Genomic DNA, 15077 nt, shown 5'->3' with positions numbered 1-15077 from the left:
AAAAGTACTTAAAGGTGCTTATTTTTGATTTTAGTTTCTTAAAAGCCCTTAAAAGTGCTTTTTTCATTGGGTGTTTTTAAAAAGTGCTTAATTTTCCCTTTTCAAAAATGATACTCTTTTCTTTACCATTATTCATACTTTTTCTTTACCACCTATTATACAAAACCATGCTTTCTACATTGTTCTATTCAATGTTTTCACAATTTATTCAACCACAATACATTTCGGCATACTAACGGTTCATAGCACATGAAAGCGTCAATCATTCAGAGATGATAGTGCTCCGGAAAAAATCCGGATTTTTCGGTAAACGCGATCCGGAAGTTTCCGTAAATCTGACGTCCAAAAGTTTAAGGAAATTATTGATCACATTTATATATTAAAAAAAAATTTATGTTTTATTTTGAAATATTAGAACTCAAATTTATACTTGGCATCTCTTTTATTTGTAAATATTTTTTCTAGTAGAATAATAAATGTGATTAGAGATGAAAATAAACTTATGCATAAGCATTAATTTAAATTATGCTGCATATAATTTATTTAGAATTTCATGTTTTGAAAATATCAATGACTTAAATTTACAAAGACGTTAATTTTTTGCAGTAGGTAATTAATGATTTTATTGGAGAAATTTTCAGGCTTTTTGAGTTGGGCTCACAATCATTTTACATGTTTGATGAAATTCTTGTGAAATACTGAGGTGGATTTGGTGAGATTCTTTTAGTTTCTTGTGCAACTCTGCTATTCTTTACAAGATATTCTCAATTTCAGGCTTCATTTTCGACCCTCTGATATCGAACCGAAAAATCTCACGATCTTTTTATGGTGGATAATATAATCAAGAAACGAGTTGTTGTTTTTTTGTCGGAAACTTGTTATTTTAGCATGATCATGTAAAATCTTGGAAAATTATTTTGCATTTTGTTGATGTATATATATGGTGTTTAAAAATATTTTTTAAGTGCTTAAAAAGTACTTAAGAGGTGCTTATTTTTGTTTAAAGATTTGGCTACGCACTCTGTTTTTATATAGATAATAAATGAGCCGACAGATGTACTATAATGAGTTGTTCTCTTTAAAGGATGAAGATTCATCATCTGGAAGGGAAAGTAATGATGTGCATCAAGATCCTGTTTCACTCATAAAATCTATATTAAAAGAGAACCCTGACCACTGTCTTCCTATTGAATTTCTATGCGCAGTAAGTTATTCTATTATTTTTACTCAGATGCTCTTTCTCAGCAATTATAGCTAGGCCAATACAGCTTATACAAGTGATAGTTCCTCTTAATATAATGTGTATAATATGTACAGGGAAAATGCAAAGAATTTTTTTTGAGTGGCAACCTGCTCAAAATATATTTATTTGGTCTTTGTACAACAGATTTATCTTGCTGACAAAATTCAGACACCTCATAGGGAACCTGGAAAAATAAAGGGATTTATGTGGCATCAGCTAGGTTTACTATAACTTTGTATTAACTGCTTATGTTAATTTTGGTATCTCGCCAGGTTATCATTAAATGCATTGGTTGTGATGTTAGATCAGGGGTTTCCAACTGGCGGCCCGGGGGCCGCATCTGGCCCACGAAGCCTTTTTTGCGGCCCGCGAACTAAAATATACTAGTTATCGTTTTTTGTGGACAATTTTCGTAAAAAATATACATGGGTTTAAAATACTTTTCTCGTTAATAAAAACCTAATTTCTTCGTTTCTGTGAAATTTAACATATCAACGGTGCAAAAAAAAAAATTTCTCAGGTTTTGCACCCAAGAAAATATTTATTCAAATTCAAAAATAATCGTGTATTTTGCTCTTTTTTATTTCATATTTTTGTATTTTGTGAATATAATTTAGCATGTGCGCATCAGAAATTTTCCGATTTAACTTTTAGAAACCACTCATTTTGGACGAAAATATTTATACACATTTGTAAATTTTAAATGTAAATATCTATTCTCTGGTGGTTGCAGCAGACAAACCTCAATTTTCTCATTGAGGATTTTGTGTGCTACTATGTAAGTTTTAATACCAACCTTTTTAAAGTTTTATATCTTAACAATTAGATATCTGTTGCACATTAATTTTTTAATACATAGGTGCACATTAAAATTAATGTAGCCCAAATTTTTATTATTTATTTAATATTTTTAGAAATATTATTAATAACAATTAAATATTTTTAAAAATCTGCTTCTTATTTTAATTTGCAATTCAAAACTTTTGTTTTGTACAACTTGATAAAAATCTGACAGTTATATTTAATTTTCCTTCAAACATAAAGGAGTCCTACATAAAATTTTGATAAAGTTGTTTCCCTCCATTTGATTTGTGTTTTTAATTGTGGACCCCGGCCTCGTGTAAGTTGGAAACCCCTGTGTTAGATCATGCTCATCTATTTAATTAGTATTTAAACGATACATAATCACACAGTTTAAACTCGAAGAATAGTCTGGGGAAAATGAAAGAAAAAATGTAAAAAATATGGAAAAGCTAACATATTTTGGATTTTTCTTATTTTATATTAAGGATTTTTTTTTAAAAAATACTTTTTTATCCCTTCCTATGAAATTATTTTTCCAATACACATGCGCTGTGTGGTGTTTTCTGTTGATATAGCAGTTTTAGATTTTAAAAGAAAAATCTATTATTTAAACTTAGTAAAAAAATCTATGTATTGTAATGTAGGAATGATAATGTTTTTATCGATTAATATGTTTTCTTAATTGTTCTTTTACATTTTTGCTTAGAATTGTTGATAATCAAAGTAATCTTAAGCATTCTACTTCCGTACCCCAAGACAGAATTTTTTTGGGCTCTCTGCTACACACCTCTAATAGTAATATCTTTCTGCAAGATATTTAACAATAACAAATATATAAACTTCAAAAAAAAACTATAACTTCAATAAAAATTGGATCATATAAAATAATTTTTTTTTAATTAAATGTGTGATTTTTTTTATTCTAATATTATGGGCAATATTCTTGCATTTTGTAGAAATACAACACACTAATTATTTTCCTTTTTAGATAATACACTAATTATTTCCATTTTTGCATTTTATAATTCATCATCACATCAAAAAAATAAATAAATAAATCGTAAAATCTGTAGTAGTAACTGCCGAAAAAAAGATAGACAAAATAAAAAAAATTTCCCCACTCCAATGCATGAGAAAGTCATCTTTTGAATAAAATTCTGAAGAAGAGATAAAATCTTTCGAAAATTTCTGCATAAAAGAAAAGTAAAATTTTTTATTTCCCAAAGGGAAAATCCTTCTGCAAGAACTCAGACAGTTCTGAGACAATGTCCCGGGGCTTAGGTATAGTGATGTGAATCAGATCTGTTATTTAACTCTGATTTTTATTTTTTCAGGAAATAACTAAACAGTCTGGAGTGAGTTGGAACAAAAAGTTTAAAAGAACGTATGGTATGTTACGCAAGGTTAGTCATGTTACTGTTTTGATTTTATCAAGATTAATTCCTTTTGTATCAGAATGTTATGTATATAATTTTTAGCTATTTTCAATTCTCTCTTATTTGATTTGAATTATTCTTGCTCTTTAGAAGGTCCAAAATGTGTGGAAATGTTCAAGTATTTCAAGAAATGCACATAAAATCAGAAAACATATGTTTGAAAAACCTTCCGGGTGTGCATTCAAAGTTATCAAACTGGACCCTCCAAGTTAATTTTAAATCCCCAAAATCTTAATTTTTCATTCCAGATTTAAGTTTGACTTGTAAGTAGTTGTCTTTTTGTTCTGTTCAGGAAAGGGACTGAAAAATGAGGGTAGCATACAAATTGTTTAAATTTGAAATATTGGGGAAAAAATGGGCTAGGCTGAATAAACAAAAATAATTTTGTTTAATATTTTGAAAAACTCATCTTATGACTCCAAGTTTGACCCCTTTCCTTGACCCTAGGCTCCCAGGATATGTGGCCTAATCATACTTCACAAGAGATCAAAGAAACATGTGGGGAAACTTAATTTTTGGGTGTAAAATTGGAATTTTGGCCAAAAGCTTACTCCAATTCTGGAAAATAACTCATTTCACCATTGACGATAACAATGAGATGCAAAGTAAATAAGCCTAAAATCTATTTATTTATATTACAGTACAGAACCATTTATCTGGTAACCAGAAAAATGTTGCTTGGTATTTTAATATGTGAAACTACGCCGGAATTCGCTAATATTGCAATTCATATTCACATGATTTTAATATCGAACATCGATTTCTATATTTACCTGATTTAAAAATCTTGCATCTCATTTCATATTCATGGGATTTAAAAATCCAACATCTAAATTTTTATTTACACGTTTTTGAAATCAATATCACGATTCATATTCTCTTGGATTTGAAATCCAATGTCTCTAGTTGTATTAACATAATCTAAAAATCATGTATTGCTATTTTGTCTTTCCGTTTTTCAAGATATGTTCTACCAGATATGTAAAGGTGATAGTTCACTTATATTAAATTTCATAAGTTTATTGTAACATTAATTCTTCTATGTTTAGTTGTTCCTTATTTCCAGCAACTAAAACTAGCCATCGTTATCCTAGTATATGTGAATGTGTCACAATATGTTGAGGGAAAACACAGGGATTTTTTTTTTTTACAGATAAAAGTGGCAACCCTGCAACGGCACATAGCCATATTATGCACATATGGGCATTCAGTTCTGATTTCAGTCCTAAAAAAAATGAAATAAGTAACAACATTTCATTTGAATGTTTACAAAGTTATCCTCCTCCTTACCGATGAAACATTTTCTTGTATTTTTAAAAATCCTTCCATAAACGATGCATCCAAAACTATACAATTATTGTTATGCATCCATAATTTCTCCATATTACCCTTCCTGATGTTCATTCTACAATCTATTGGCAAAAGCAATCTACTATAGATGTGTATTTTAAATCAAAATCTACTGTTCAAAATAAAAAGGAAAGGGTTTATTTCACCTTTTAGTTTTTAACATTAATTTTAAATATCTGTATTTGTCTAACACTCACTATAACTCTGTCTGCTCTTTTGAATTGTTATAACAAACTTTTACTGCGTATATATTTTTTGGAATTTGTTTTGGATTCCCCTCCCGCAGTGGACTGATTGTGGAGATCCCGGTAAAACACCGAAGTCGAGCACGACTGGCTGTGGTCAGTAAGCGAGTGGGTGACCACGTTGATGAGTCTGCGTATGAACCGAGGGGGTGCAGTATCGGTCCTCGTTAAACTGTTCTGACGCAAAGTGCTAGATTTCGCGCGTATGTCGCCAGCTCACCAAAGCAGGGGAACCATCCCCTCTGCAGAGGATCTAAGTTGAGACGGCATGCAGAGACGATCGTGCTCCAAAAGTTTCGAGAAATCATTTATCACATTTTTGTTTAAAAATTCTTGTATATTTTATTTAGAAATATTAGAACTAGAATTTATACTTGATATATTTTTCATTTGTAAATATTTATTTATTTTTTTGATAGAATAATAAATGTGATTGGAGATAGAAGTAATCTTATACATAATTATTTATTTAAATTATGCTGCATATAATTTATTTAGAATTTCATGTTGTGAAAATATCAATGATTTAAATTTATAATGACATTAATTTTTTGAAATGCGTCATTCATGATTTCTCAGGATTTTTTAGTTGGGCTCACAATTACCACTGTGGCATGTCTTTGGATCATCCACTTGGAGATGTTTATTATTGTGCTGCTCTAGTACGATGTAAATAGAGTACCTAGCCTAGTCTTTTTCATCTTATTTGTTATCTCACTGAATACTTGTTTTTTTCCCCCTTCTAGTTTGTTCAGAAGCACAGCGAAGTGTTTCGCTTCGATACAGTATCCAGTGTAGTATTTCTATTAGATGATGCTGTGCATAGTAACAGCTGCTAATAAACGGCAGGTTAGCTTAGAATGCTTGCTGTAAGTATTGGTTTCTCTTACATTTAAAGTGTTTGCAACAAGCTTTATGGCTGTTATCATATAATTAATTTCATAAATAAACAATTTTCCATTTGAATTAATGAGTAGAGCCCTATTTCAATAAAATTCATAAGTTTACGAACATTTTTGGAAGCCACTGTAAATATAAAAATTTATTGATTTATAATCTCTTATAATTATTTTTCTCTTTTGTTTAATGAAAATATATTAAACAATACTTATCCAAGGTATTTTTGATCACTCTATAGTTTCTATTTGGTACTCTTCACGCAAAAACTGCAAAGTAACATATTAAATCATGTTTTATTCAATAAAAACAATGTATTCTGTAAGCTAAACATATTAATTTCACCACATTTGTCTTAATTTTTCAAAACTTAATGTTGTACCGAAACATTAAAAAACAAAATCTTGCTGTGTTGTTAAAATAAGATTAAAACTAATGTAAGTTGAAATTCTTTGTACACAAATGTTGAATTTTATTTTGTGTTTCGTTTCTAGATATTTTCAGCACAGTATGAATTTTGTTGCATTTTAAAGACATTTAAATTAAAACTTAATGCCCTTCAAATTAAAAATAAATTATTTTTTTAAATTTTTTGAATGAAATTTAACGTCACTTTGAATTTGCTCAAATTTAAAAGTAACGTGTGTGCATGAGTAATATATATTTGTTGAATTTCAGACCCCAAGAAGAAAAAAGTCCGTCTAGAAGTAATGAATACATGCTGGGTGGCAATGATACAGAATTGCCGAGGCACGCGAAAAAGTCTGAAGTTGGCATAACTATACACGTTGATGATTTTACATGATTTCTCTCACTTAGTTAGTTACCTAAAAAGATCTGCTTCAAACAAACTGTTCCATTAATATAACAAATTGTTGCAATTTTTCATTTTTAAAAATTTTATTTTTTTAAAATTTAGTGTATTTTGATAAAGAATAGCTGTTATTTTTACAATTTTCTTTCTCAACTGAAAATTGCAGAATTGAATCATTTGAACTAAATATGTATTGAAATGGTCATTTGTCTAAATAAGCAAAGGTCATTTTATGTAAATTGAATGCTTCCTAGTTTGTTGAATCATTTTTTTAAAATTTCCTCGTGAATTTTGAAATGCCTGTAAATTGTTATTTATTCGATCACATAACTGGTGCTAATATTTATTATGTAATATATGATTATTAGTTAAAAAATTTTAAATATTTATGTGTTTGAGTGATAAAATGTTTCCTTTTTAAGTATTGATTAAAATGTTGGTGCAAATTAATCATTGTATGTTCTTTTTCTTGACAAGGTTTAAATGTATGTGTGTAAAGAGTTATCCAGAATGAGCTCCATTCACTCTAATTACCTAAGCCAAAAATTAACTTTTATAATCCTGGGTGAATTGACCAGCTTCTTATGTTGTTTATTTTTAGCATTCTTCCTTGTATCCTCCATTTTATTTTCATGTTTTGTTTAAGGGTTTTTTTTCTTCCCCAAAAATCTTTCTGCAAATATATTTTGAATTGAGTGGGGAATTAATGTAAGTTGATTCAGGGTTCCCACAGTTCAGGGAAAACCTGGAATTGTTTGATAATTTTGTTCCAAAGATCAGAGAAAATTGCAATTTTTTTTACAAAAAGTAACCAGTCTTAAAATTGTCTGTAACAGTAGTCAGGTATTGAGATTCGAGTTAAATAATGCTTACATCTATTACAATTATTTGTTGTAAAAATTTTCACATTTTGAGTCCAACTGAAATGTTCCCATCCTCATTTAATAATTTTTTTTTACACAGAAAATCTATTATTTCACATAACAAATAAAAGAATCAAAGTTTTCTGAAGAAAATGTGGTCTCAATTTTCATTGAAATTTATTTGGTATACCTGGAAAAGTTAAGGTTTTTTTTATTTTATTTATTATTTTTTTTTTTGCAAATTGAGTGAGAACTGATGATTTTAATTCGTTAATTACATTAAATTTTCACTCATTCTAAACTTAATTAAGAATCTGAAAGGAATAAAAAATAAGAGAGGACAACTTTTTTATTTATTTCAATGTACTCCGGAAACAAGTAAAACTTACTCATTCTCAGGGAAATTTCTCTGAATTTTTTTTTCAATATCAACGCATTATTGTTATTCATTTTACTGAATATGACTGCATTACTTCTATAGATAGAACCCATTGTATCTATTAAAACATTGGGACAACCAACATTTTTCAAAATCGATTCTTACCAGCTATAATAGAAATCATAGTATTGTAGGTAAAATTATGTAAATGTTAAAATCATGTTTAAGTTTGTAACTATGGAAACAAAATTTAAGGTATACATTTTTAATACATATTGTTGTCAAATTTTTAATTTACTATTGAAATTATGTTAATCATAACAATTTGTGGAACTTTTCTAATTTTAGTCTGAAAATCCAGAGAGATTTAGTTTTGCCTGGAGAGTGTTTGTTCTGTTTTCAAAAGATTACTTTAACATTTTTAATGCTTTTAAAATGTTTACACTTTTTTTATACGTATGACTGTGCTTCTAGCTAATTCTTCTAGAATTCTATCAAAAAACTGTTGTAGGAAAGGTTATAATTCAGGGTTGCCACAGGTGACTAAAATGCAACTATTTTCAACCTAAGGCGACTATGGCAACTTTTTTTTGCCTGAAAAGGCTATAAAAAAAAAAAAAAAAAAAGGTTTTAGCTATGTTGTTTAACATAAATTGGGTTGACAACCTGCGGTCAATGGGAGCTTCTGAACTTATTAAATTTTTTCTTCTTCTTAAAATGTAAAATATGTTGAAAATTTTGAATTGCAATATTGTGTCATAACTTTTTAAGGCACTCAAGTTGCTTGGAATCTATTGCAAGTCCATTTTGTTTCTCGATCACCTTTTCAAAGGTAATTGCTACTAAACTCTGCAAAATTTTGATAAACCCAATTTATATACGATATTGCGATGCATGAATTTCAATTTTAAGTAATCACTTCTCATTATATATGAAGGAGTTTGTGGAGCATAAGAGGAAATAATGACTTAACATTTAATAGAAAAAAAAAGGAAATAAGTGTATCAGTGATATGATCGGTGAGAGCTGCCTTCTCGCAGGGTCGCCGAATCGAAAGTGAAATTAGATTGTTCTATGGAAAAAAAGAGTTAATTATAAATTCGGGACTCGCTGGCACCGTTCAATGAGGAAGTAGTTGAGATGATGAATTTCTTTTCAGTATTACATGATGACGGGTGATGCAATCTGCTCAAATATTACACTATGACACTTAAACTAAACATATATATATATATACATTGCAACCTCGAAAATCTGAACTGCTGGGGGGGGATTTAAAAAAAGGTCTGGATTTCTGAAATTTCCGGATTTTATATACCTTACTTAAAGTGATAGAATTATCGAAGTTTCGAATTCGCCAGGCCGAAATCGCGATTAAACGCTCATGTGTAGACCTCCAACGTCAATTTTAACAACTTAACATAAATATAACTTTAAATGATAAATAAGAGACATTCAAAATTAAACTTTTGTCATTTACTCCCGTAATCGATCGTTTTTATAACATAATATTAGCAATTAAAACTAAAAATATAGGCTTAAAACGCTAGCTGAATTTAAACTTATAACTGAAACAGATGCTTCTAGACTAGACTGTACCAGCTGATACTAATCCTATTTTTGTTGGGGGATAAAAAGAACTTATCCCTCCTCCTATGCTTTAAGGTTAAGAAAGAACCAGTTTTCTTTCTTCACAAGAGGGAAAAACAAGGTGGTAGAAGAATTCCTCCTCCTGCATGCCTTATCTATCAAGGAATATAGAAGGGATTCCCCTCTATATTCTTTGTTTTCTATACAGAGCTGATAAGAATGACTGGAATACAAGAGGAGTTTTGGAGGAAAAATCATCCATGTTAAGTGCCTGAAATGCTCCGGAGAATTACTAGCAGTTAGGTAGTCGATAAGTAACCACCATACCCTCCAACTTATGAGGATTTTGAAAATAATTCTTTCTACTGGTAGCGAACCAAAGTAGAAATTTTTAAAGCAAATGGATCTCTCATAAAACGTTTATCAGAACTTAAGAATCTAGCCCTATGGCCTGCACTTTTATGAGTAATAGTGGACAAGTTACGCTAAAATTAATTTTTTTTAAATATTAAGACATTAATTTTGCTACCGTCTGAAAAGAAGATTTCTGAAACTACGGAAATTCCGTAGCAGTTGGAGGGTATGGCACGCGTGAAGGGGGGTAAAGAGAAGAGGAGAAAGCGAATGATGCTCACAAGCCCCGCCATTACAACGACTGAACTGATTAGCATTGCTAGAATTGTTTTTATCGTAGTTTATTATTTTAATTTCTACTTTTCCTAAAAATTAAACGTTTCATGTAGTTGCTTTTTTTTTAATAAGTAAGTATATATATTTTTAATTATTATATGTTATTATTTTCTCATTACTATCCACATACTTTGGTTTAATATGTAAACCCTAATTATTTTTTTTATAATGCTAATTATTTGTTAAATATATACTTAACGGCGATTTTCAGTTTATATTAAGAATCTTGATGTTTATTTAATAGTGCTGTGGAGTTTACTATTCTAAGGGAAACATTTAATTTCAATAGATGTTAATAAAATTATCCACTTCAAAATTGAAACCCGAAAATATTAATTTTTAATTTTTTTTTCTACATTCAAGGAATTAAATACTGGATAGTATAATAAGTGAATGTATTTTTAAATTATTAATAATACAAGCTATTTTCTAAAGTTCATTTAAACAATATTATATTAGGTGCTTGTCCAATTTGACAAAGCAAGTAGATGTAGTTATTTCATTTTTTCTAATGAAAAGATTTTTTTTTTAAAAAAAGGATGGATTATCTTTTTTTTTGTAAGCTTTATCCCCTGTATGGGCCAAGTTAATAGGTGCCTTAATTTTGTGTTTTTTAAGATTTTGTTTTAATATTGTACATATTGGATGTTTTATTTTCAGTTAGCCTATCAAATAAGATATTTGTGTCATACTGCCTCCTGTTTCTCAAAGTAATTTGAAAGATTTAGGCTAAATATATTAATATGTAGTGTGGTTTGTGTTGCAAAATTCAATCACAATATATATTAAATGGATTTTGGCTGTCATGTTCTACTCTCACTGTTCTTCTGAAAGGTTATATGAGTCTTCTATTCTTCCTTGAAGATGTTGGATATTTGTATTTAGCTTTCTCGGATCAAATTCTTCTCAGTAAGTTCGTACTGTCCTTTAAACTACCCTTTTTTTTTCCTTCAATGAAATGTAATTTAAATTACTTTGTAATAATTTTATTGAGTAATGTAATAGCACTTAAGTATTCCATGTTTAGTTTAGTTAGTAATTCTCAACTTTTTATAACCAAAAATTTCATTTGAGTATTCATATTTACTTTTTGTGTACTTCTCTGTTAGCAGGTCCCAAGTAGTAATCTGATGAGCACAAATTAAAATTTCCAAAAAAACAATTGTTGAATTTTCTGATTGAGATAAGGAAAAAGTAAGTACAAGTTTTAGAGAATGCACTTTCCTGAAAGAATCCTTTTTCAAAAATCATAAGTGATTAGGGAAGTTAAATTATTTTAATTTTATGCAATAAACAAAAATCATAAATTTTTTTTTATATTAACAATTAAATAGTGTATATTATATTTATTCTCAATGTGATTCATAGTAGTTCTATTAAGGTTGGCACGATTAAAAATTGTGTTTTTTTTTTTTAATTTTCTTAAAAACAGCATGAAATTTTTTCAAAAGAAGTAAGTGACAATGAAGGCTTTTCACAAATAAATAATGAAAATGGGATGTATGTAAATAATAAATCGAGATAGACTAAGAGTTAAGGAGTTTAAAATTTTCCATTTGCTGTATGTGAAATATGTCTACATTGAAGTTTTCAAAATACTGCATATATTTTTTGTTACTTTTGCTTTTAAAATTTATGTAAAATAGGTAGAAAAACTTTCTCAGTCTAAGTAACTTAATTTTTTTTAACAATTTTTTGAGAATTTAGTTGATAAAAGTTGTGAATTTAACTATTTTGGTGGTATTGTTTTTAAATACTATTAAATAAATTATAACACATTTGATCAGATGACTTCAAATGCAAGTGTAAAAGTGTTTTGGAAGAATAAAAAAAAATTCTTCCTAACCCTGCTTTTTCTTTTCATTAATTTCCTTTTTCGATATAAAACACTGTATATAGTTTCAGGCCTCTTCATTGTCTTATATCTTGTTTTGCCCAGTGTTCATATCCCCAAACTTTGTAGTTCCAACATGCAATCAGTTTCCATTTCCTGTTGATTTTAATATTCTGATTAATAAATAAAACATTGTTTGTATTAACACTAAATACAATTGTACTTATAAAAACCAAAATATATTTAGTATATCCTATGCATTAAAGGTATTGATAAATATTTTTCTTAGTGTATTATTTGCGATTAGTTTCTATGTGTGACTAATAATGATACCAAAAACGTGTGTTTGCAGTAAGTTGAATTTTGTTTGATAAGTTATATGAATTGTGCAGGTAAGTCTAAGTTTATTTTTTCTATTTACTAGTCGGGGGGGGGGGCTCTGTTTAGAAGTAATTTGGAATCTATGAATATGGAAAAATTCATACTTTATTGTAAGTAACAAGAAATAAACTGTACAAGATTACCTTACAAAACCTTGGCTATAGAAAGAACGTGAAAAAAATTAATAAATAATTTCGCTAGTCAATATTTAAAATTAATTACGATTTATCTGATTAAAATAAGTATTAAATTCCAAAAAAACTATGTATTGACCATGGATCCTAAAGCAGTAGGATATCCAGCTCCCGCTTAGAAAACGGAAGCAGATCTTTTTCACCCTCCCAAACAAGCTGTATACCTAGTTGCAGAACTCCACCTAACGGCTAGAGTAAAAGCTCTGGCAAAAACAAGTTCTGGGTGAGGGGGGGGGAGGAGAGTATCCCTTTCTCTCCTCATCAGGCAGCAAATGCCATATGAGATGACTAAAAATCCATTGATTGCGTTAATTGGGAACTAAAATAGATAAAGCCCCCATCTTTTAAGTAACGACATTAGTATTCATTTGTGCATGATTGTTTGAAATTTAGTTTATGTTTCATCCTTTTTTATTTAAGCTTGCTAAAAATTTTAATTTATAATTGGATAGACTAAAGTAACAGATTAATTGAATAATTTTGTGATTTATGAAAGTGCATTTAGATAAAATAATTTTAAGTAGTGTAAAAACGTGTAAAAAAATAGTTCGTTTCATTTAAATAATAATGAAAGAATCTGTTGATTTTCGTTTTTACGTAATTGATTCTCTTGATTTTTCAGTGATTTCAAAGAATTTACATAAGATGAAGCAGGCAAACATATTTTTTTGATGATTATTTTATTGAAATTTTTTGAAACGAACCTATTATGCGCCAATTTCAATTTTATTATTTCAGATCAGTCAAAATTATTGTTAAATATTGCTTGGTTTTTATTCTTTGTTTTATAGAGATGTTATAGAATTTTCTCAGGGCTAAATATACATCATGCAAAAGCAAACATTTATTAATTTAGTTTTTCACTAAAAGAGAAGTTATTTTTCAGGCATTATTTCCTTCTTATACATTTTTTTAAACAAATTCACAAAGTTAAATGCTATTTTACTAGTTCAAAAATTAATCAAACATAAAATAAAAATTAATTATAAATTCAATTGGAGAGCTATTGATTTTAATTAATTGAATATTAAACTTTGAAAGAGCTGTATTAAAAATGTTTTTCTCTTAATACTTTTAAAATAAAAATTATGCTTTTATTGCCCTTTGATACAATTTTTTAGTAAACTCTGCCTCTGTTCAAATAGTGAAATTTAGAAACTTTAACAACTTTTAATAAACTATATTGTCAAAAAAATAATAAATTTCTGTATAAAAAAAGGCAGGCATAAAAACATGAATGAAACATTATTTTGAAACAGTTTTAATAAATATAAAAAAAATCTTAAGCTTTAAGTTCGGCCTAATATTACAACTACATATTAATAGAAAGAAGAAAAAGAAGTCATACCGTGGCAATTAACAGCGGAAGAACACTCTTGCTTCTGCTTCATTAACTCTTGGCCAAATATCACTGACCTCAAAGAGCTGCATATTTTTATTAACAACAGCTACAATGGAGTCAATTATTTAGCAATACATGTTTGGATGACTCAAAGGATACTTCAAACACTACTCATAAGGAAAAAAAAATGCTCTAGGATCCAAAACATTTAAAGTAATTTTAAAAAAACTTAATTATGTATTTTAAACTAAAAGCCATATCACATGTGCAGAAATTCACCCAACACAACAGCAAGATAAACTTTTCATCCAACATTCAGTCGGAAAAAGTTGTTCTAGGGTTTCCAAAGTTCATGAAAATGTCGATCGTAAACGCGCCGATACCTTCCTTCTATCCCGGCAATTTAGCTCCTATACAGTCGATCTATGATTCTTCATAGGTGAAAATCAGTATTTTTTACCTGGCGATTGTTGTCTGTGTATTATTTTACAATGGATCTCGCATATTTATCAATTCCAGCCTTAGTAATTTATGGATCGATAAATTATTTAAACTCTTAAAATTCATCGCCTGTTTATATTCCTTCAGATTGGCGAATTTGGCGTAGAAAATCTGTCGCCGTTTTGAAAAATAAGCTATGCAATAACAATATTACTCAAAAGTATTTTAATAAGTTCTTTAGAATTGAATCATATTTTGTGCAAAAAAACATTAAACATAAAGTATTGACACTCACCTGAAATAACAAATATCTGAGATCAACACCGAACACTATCACAAGTTAGCCATCTTGTTTTCTCTTGAAACAAATGTTGTGGACTGCCAGTGTTGCCAGAACTTAAGATTAAAAAATAGCAGAAAACACTAAAATTATAATTGGCGATCGAAATGGGCTGCAGGTGGCGTAGAGCAGAACTCTTTTCCTATGGCAACACTTCACATGCTTTCCCCATTAGCGTGTGGAAAGTCATAGAGGAAGGAAGTACGTTAGTTTCTCTCTTGATTTTCATATAGA

At 28.9% G+C, this 15077-nt stretch overlaps 1 protein-coding gene and 1 long non-coding RNA gene across 2 annotated transcripts in view; one reads left to right on the top strand and one right to left on the bottom strand.

The window, feature by feature from the left end:
• Positions 1–7239, top strand: part of LOC107453546 (tropomyosin-1, isoforms 9A/A/B) — a 31215-nt gene extending 23976 nt beyond the window's left edge. The window contains exons 11-14 of the mRNA XM_071184439.1: positions 1085–1204; positions 3382–3450; positions 5825–5947; positions 6654–7239. Of these exons, the coding sequence (XP_071040540.1) occupies positions 1085–1204; positions 3382–3450; positions 5825–5917 (282 nt within the window). The 3' untranslated portion in view covers positions 5918–5947; positions 6654–7239. The remainder of the gene's footprint in view (positions 1–1084; positions 1205–3381; positions 3451–5824; positions 5948–6653) is intronic.
• Positions 7240–11289: 4050 nt separating this feature from the next.
• LOC122272130 (uncharacterized) lies at positions 11290–14862 on the bottom strand. The gene is made up of 3 exons (XR_006226801.2): positions 14799–14862; positions 14069–14168; positions 11290–12301 (listed from the first exon to the last, which is right to left on the bottom strand). It is a non-coding gene; the product is annotated as an uncharacterized lncRNA (long non-coding RNA).
• Between the last annotated feature and the right edge of the window lie 215 nt (positions 14863–15077).

Source organism: Parasteatoda tepidariorum, chromosome 8 (genome assembly GCF_043381705.1).
Source record: "Parasteatoda tepidariorum isolate YZ-2023 chromosome 8, CAS_Ptep_4.0, whole genome shotgun sequence".
In the NCBI taxonomy this organism is placed as follows: domain Eukaryota; kingdom Metazoa; phylum Arthropoda; class Arachnida; order Araneae; family Theridiidae; genus Parasteatoda; species Parasteatoda tepidariorum.
The sequence above is the reverse complement of the archived record's forward strand: the minus strand, read 5'-3'. Positions and strand labels throughout refer to the sequence as shown.